This window comes from Poromitra crassiceps (assembly GCF_964638095.1).
Source record: "Poromitra crassiceps genome assembly, chromosome: 14".
NCBI lineage: Eukaryota > Metazoa > Chordata > Actinopteri > Beryciformes > Melamphaidae > Poromitra > Poromitra crassiceps.
In genome coordinates, this window is record NC_139633.1 from 25,052,044 (window position 1) to 25,058,662 (window position 6,619).

Sequence of the window (6,619 nt, forward strand, 5' to 3'; positions counted from 1 at the left end):
ATCGATAATCGATCGTTAAGGATTGGAATCGATCCTGTGGCATTTGGATCGATTTTTTAATTATTAAAAAAAAAAAAAAAAATCTTTTTTTTTTTTTTTTTTTTTTTGACTAGGTATGGGTGGAAATCGTTCCTCCTCGCCCCACTCCATTGCACAGCCGACTAACGTGAGGTGGAGCTTCATATAGTCTCTAGTTTTCTGGCTGGGCACGGGCCTTTGTGCCAACAAAACTGTTTTAAACATGAGAAATTCACACCGGCATGCGCCGGGGACAGCAGTGTTGGAGAGGAGACACATTGAAATAAAGAGTTCATTGAGGAGAACACGTTGTCTTTCGTATTTTCTGCCATAGGCATTCATTTTGTTAAAAAAAAAAATGAAAATATTGAAAATTTTCTAAGTATTAATAAAATCGATAATCGATAATTGATCGTTAATTCTCACCGATTATCGATTTTGGAAAATTTTCAAAATGAACATCCCTAATATACAGACAGATTAAATAACAGTCCTCTCCATTTCTGACTGTCATGCTTCCCATCCGAGTCGTCACAATTTACTGCTGCCTACTAGGGGTGTCACAATATATCGTCCCACGAAATTTCGCGATAGTAAAACGTCACGATATGTATCGTTGAGATGCAATCTCATATCGCAATTTTTTTTTTTTTTTCAAAAATAGACAAAGAAACGTCTTTGTTTGTTGAAGTTCAATGTGTGGAAAGTAGTTCAGTTGAACAAGTCTCTGAAGAGACACATGAGAAGTTATACAGGAGAGAAACCATTCAATTGAGTTTCTGGCAAAACTGTTTACTTGACAGGAAAAACTGAAGATGCATAAAAAATAGACTAAGAAAAGTCTTGTTTGAGTTTGAAGAAAAACTGAAGATGCATAATGAGAATTTATACTGCTGAGAAACCTTTTAGTTCAAAGTAAATCTAAGTGACGGTGTAACTCATTCTATTTCAAGATAAGCCTTATCTCCAATCTCATGTTTTTTCTAGTTGTTATTATAATAACAATTTCCCACAACAGCATGTTTTGTATTTGTGCATTTCAAATAAAATACTACTTTTCCAGTCATATATTGTCATTATTCAAGTTTAAAAAAATATTGTTAGTATCGTATCGTATCGTTATCGTGAACCCAGTATCGTGATACGTATCATATCGTGAACTGAGTGTATCGTGACACCCCTACTGCCTACCATTCCTTCCATATTTCCCTTCCCTAGCACTATCCCGTGCTGAAGTACACCCCCCGTTTCTCTCTGAGTCTCTGGTACTCCCCATCCCTCCTCCTCGCTCTGTAGGTGGACTGTACCGGTCCGCTCTCCGCCTGTCCCCAGACCACCCAGGAGTTAAACCAGGTCCCAGCTCCGATTAAGCTCAAGAAGATTAATTTTTATCTAAACCTCCTCTTTTAAATGTTCTTACTTCTCCATTCCTCTGACTGAAGCGGCCGTGTTCAGGTCATGACCGATAGCTGGCGGAGAAAATGAGTGACACACGATCCGCCACCTCTCGCACCCCCCCCCCCCCCCCCCCCCCCTCATTAGTCACCATGGAAACACTGCATTGCATAAAATATCTCCCGTTACAACAAATTACATCTCTCTCCCACAGTCTCTGTCAATCACACATCCCACATCTGTGTCCAATGATGAACGGATAATGGAATCAGCCTGTAGGCACTAAAGTCTGACATATGATAGACTTCTATTCCACCGGTTATAAATGTAAACTCTGTAATAAGCTCATCGTAACGTGTGACTAAAAGATCTGTTCATATCTTAAAGCTACGGGAAACTACAGGGGAACTCTCACTTGGGTTAGTGTTTATTGTAGAGAAAAGCGCTACGGTTCGCCCGGAACGAAAACTGCATTTGCTGAACACCGAGGCTCCTCCCACTGTCTCCCCCCGGGCCGTCCGAGCTGCAGCAGGCCAGGCAGGGCTTCTCCAAGTCAGCGATCCTTCCCCGCTGTTTGATTTACTGCATTAAGTTTGGCGTCACTTTGTTTCATTCACCGGCCGGAACAAAAATGACAGCTAGTTTCACACGGACGTAACACGCGGCGTACGCTATGCGATACCATCACACAGGATGCATTTGAAATAACAATATAGAAATTGCCTATCTCCTCTTCCCGATGGTCTCATTTGCCCATGTAGGTAAGATGTGAGGCATCAGTATTACATTTAGTATTTATTTTATTTAGTTTAGTTTCATAACCAGTTAAGGTTCTCGTAGCTGCTTTAAAACACATTTACATTTGTGTGTATGTTTAAAGGTGCGCTAAGCAAGATTTATTATTGTCCTGCAGGGCTCGAAACTATCGTTTTTCACCACCAATTTTGACACCCCTACTAGGCATCTCGCGCGCTACACATTTAGTGCGAGTGCATGTAGCCCATAGTGCGGGTGCATGTAGCCAGTAGTGCGAGTGCATGTAGTCCGTAGTGCGGGTGCATGTAGCCCGTGGTGCGGGTGCATGTAGCCCGTAGTGCGAGTGCATGTAGCCCCTAGTGCGAGTGCATGTAGCCCGTAGTGCGGGTGCATGTAGCCCGTAGTGCGAGTGCATGTAGCCCGTAGTGCGAGTGCATGTAGCCCCTAGTGCGAGTGCATGTAGCCCATAGTGCGGGTGCATGTAGCCCGTAGTGCGGGTGCATGTAGCCCGTAGTGCGGGTGCATGTAGCCCGTAGTGCGGGTGCATGTAGCCCCTAGTGCGGGTGCATGTAGCCCGTAGTGCGGGTGCATGTAGCCCGTAGTGCGGGTGCATGTAGCCCGTAGTGCGGGTGCATGTAGCCCGTGGTGCGGGTGCATGTAGCCCGTAGTGCGGGTGCATGTAGCCCGTAGTGCGGGTGCATGTAGCCCGTAGTGCGGGTGCATGTAGCCCGTAGTGCGGGTGCATGTAGCCCTGGTGCGGGTGCATGTAGCCCGTAGTGCGAGTGCATGTAGCCCGTAGTGCGGGTGCATGTAGCCCTGGTGCGGGTGCATGTAGCCGCTAGTGCGGGTGCATGTAGCCCGTAGTGCGGGTGCATGTAGCCCGTAATGCGGGTGCATGTAGCCCGTAGTGCGGGTGCATGTAGACCATGCATGTAGCCCGTAGTGCGAGTGCATGTAGCCCCTAGTGCGAGTGCATGTAGCCCCTAGTGCGAGTGCATGTAGCCCCTAGTGCGAGTGCATGTAGCCCCTAGTGCGAGTGCATGTAGCCCCTAGTGCGAGTGCATGTAGCCCCTAGTGCGAGTGCATGTAGCCCCTAGTGCGAGTACATGTAGCCCGTAGTGCATGGGGGTGGATTTGCACATAACACCCCGCACAGACACCCCCGAAGTCAGGTGTTTGTTGTCACATCACGCTGAGTCCTCGTGTATACATGTAAAACAACCCGATGGAACATTTTAATGAAACTTATCAAGCTGCTGCCGAGGCCAGCCACGAGGCAGGTCCAGCTCAGGCCTAGTTAGTCTTGAACTTAAGGGTCTTCTGACTCTGCAGCCACTTGGAGACTGCTTTCTCTGCAGTGAATTGCTGTGCAGGAGGGCCATGAAGTGAACTGAGATGTGCAGGACGGCGCTAAGCAACTCGTTTGACAAGCAAGACCTCAAGTCTGACTTGATTCTCTTCATGCCGGAGAATCCACACAAGAGTTCATGTTCCCTCAAACTGCTCTTGGTCCCTTCCATCAGCACCCTGGAGTAGCCACTGCTAGGGATGCACCGATCCACATTTCTTCACTTCCGATCCGATTCCGATACCTGAATTTGGTTATCTGCCGATACCGATATTATTCCGATACAGATATTTTTCTTGAATATACAGTATAGGCAAAGATTTGGCCAATTAAAGATTTTTTTTTTTTTTAATATACCTTGCAAAACACAGACAAAATTAAGAAAATATACAAGGCAAAGAAGGATACTATTATACATGGGCAAATGCGCTGGAATTGGAGGGAAAGAGAGATTTTTTTTTTTTTTTTTATTATCCCCCCCCACCAAATTATTAGAATAAATACTAGGATGTACAGTAAATTAACATTTTAGTCTTAAATTCATAACTCACAGTAAAATAAATACCGGTAATGATAAAATAAAATAAACATACATGTACAAAAGATGTGATCAAAAGTGAGCACTTAAAATTTACATCACAAAAAATGATCAAGTGCAAACATTGAAGAGTGTCAGTGAATATGGTCAAAGTTTCCTTCTGTGCTTCCACGGCTTGTTTGTGTTTGGCATCATACATAACTTGCAAAACGACATAGCCCTACATATCTTTCAAAACGCATGGTATTTGCTAATGTGGCTAGCGGTTAGAAACGGGAAGTTCTTCTTGTACTGACATTTGGCGGCGCGACTCTTCTTCTTTGGACGTGTTTTGACTGTGGCCCTCCACCGAGAGCTCGAGCGAGTGCAGTTACGCACCATGCGTCACTCGTCGCTGCCTCTCTCGGTTGGGTTGCCAGGTACCACGACACGTATCCTACAAATCGGGAGATTAGCAGGAGAAGGTACCAATCGGGGAAGACAGCGGGAGAAAGGGTTAAAAATCGAGAGTGTCGAGTGTTGGCAGGTATGACTGTGTCAGTGTGTCAGACAGGGACTGATGAATGGAATGTACACTGCTCTCCCTTGCATTGCTGCACTGGCCTGCCTGTTGTTTGGATCACTCGCGTGGTTCTCAAAGTGCACCATGGTCACTTTGAAGTTCTTCACCAAACCTTCAAGGGCCCTGGACATGTGCGGAAGCCATCCCGTCGATGTTGCCTGTTTTGACCACATCTATGCCCGTGGCTTTTCCCAGTGCATGGAGCCTTCGCAGAGTGGGAGTAGTGCTTGTATAAACGCCATTCAGTGTCTCCTTCAATTCAGCCAGCAGAGGCACTGATTTGATGTGGTCAAGCCAGCGCTGATAGCTCCAGTCTGTGAGCCACACACCAGATGAGCAGCACATGTGAGGGACACAGTGGTGGTTTCAGCTTGCCTGCCACACTCCACTGTGAACTCCAGTTGCAGCCAGGCCCGGTAAAAGTGGTTGTCATTAGATATAGATCCCAGAGCATTATGATCGGGCACAGCACAAATATGAATTACACTCATTTAAAGTAGGGGTGGGAATCACCAGATGCCCACGATACGATAGTATTGCGGTATGCTAGTATTGCGATATATTGAATATTGCGATATATTGTCTAACTCCTTTTCCTACCTTTTCCTTGACCTCACCGGAAATAAAACATGCAGTGTTTTTTTGTTTTGTTTTGTTTTTGCCCCCACACGTAGGCTACATTATTAAGCTGATTGAATCACCTGTCACCTTGTCTCTCTCTCCCCCCCCCTCTATCTCTCCCCCTCTCTCTCTTTCCCAAACAGAGGCCCTCCCCAAGAAGAAGCACCAGCCCCGACAAGTTCAAACGTCCGACGCCCCCTCCCTCCCCCAACACGCACTCAGGGGCCCTGCAGCCCCAGCCTCCGCTCCCCCCGCCGGCCCAGCCGATGGTGCAGTCCATGTCCTCCCCGGCGGCCATGTCGCAGCACGCGGCAGCGCAGCACCCTCCCTCCCAGCCTTAAACGCCGCCGCCGCCGCGCGGCGTCTGTCTTTGCGTGTGAGCGCGCGCCCCCCCCCCCACACACCGTATGCCACGACGCTACCGCAACAGCAGCTTCCAATCATTACCAGCCCCGGAAGTTCAGTCTCTTACTCTCTACCAACTCCACAAAAAGAAACCGCTTCAACAGTTTGGGCGGCCAGCGGGGCGAGAAACGAGTCGGCGGAGCACCCTCGAAGAAGCCAGCGGCCCGCCCTAAAACCCATGCGTGGCGTTACTTAACTACCCTTAAAAGGAATGGACGGACTGAAAAATAATCGCTTCTGGGATTTGTAGGCCGATTATCTGTTCCACCTTCTGTCTTGTACATGTATGTTTTTTTTTGTTTTTGTTTTTTCTTTGCTTGGGACTTTTGCCGATTGGAATTGTTGTCGTGGCGCTTATGGGACGGCATATATAGCACGTCTCATGGTGGTGTTTTCTGATTGGTTGGATGTTCGGATCGATGGATGGATGTATGGCAAGAGAAATAGATGGATTGATGTATGGATGTGTTCAGTTGTTTCCATGCCTATAATAATACCACACTCGATTAGCAGTAATGTGCTCCACTCCAGCTCACCCCGCTCCCTCTGTCTCTAAAGCAGTGTAAGCTATGGCCTCCACCCCTCCCCGCCCCCAAGTTCAACACAGCTTTGATTGACTTGAGAGATATCATCGACCGCTCATCGTCAATATGAGTAACTCCATTATACTGAACAAAAAACATGGAGGAGGATGGACACTGGTGCATAAACCACAGATAATTGTCGCCTTTTGAGGTGTTTAAAATGTAGTCTGAGGTGTTACAACTTAGTCGTGTACTCATGTCTCTTCTCTGCACTTCTCTCTATCTTCTCTGGTGTACTTCTGACAGCTTCTCTCATCCCTATGGATATTCCTCATCAGAAAAAGGAAAAAAAAACTTACTGCTCTTTACACTAAATATACATACTGCTAAACATTCTAAATGAATGGTACTGTTGAACTAAATTTCTATGTATGATTAAAGCTCTTGAGAAG

General features: G+C 46.7%; 1 protein-coding gene across 1 annotated transcript in view; it reads left to right on the forward strand.

Annotated features, from left to right (window-relative positions):
• LOC310788925 (coiled-coil domain-containing protein 6-like) overlaps positions 1 to 6,619 on the forward strand; it is a 31,972-nt gene extending 25,353 nt beyond the window's left edge. The window contains exon 9 of the mRNA XM_083650513.1: positions 5,382 to 6,619. Coding sequence (XP_083506639.1) covers positions 5,382 to 5,579 — 198 coding nt within the window. The 3' untranslated portion in view covers positions 5,580 to 6,619. The remainder of the gene's footprint in view (positions 1 to 5,381) is intronic.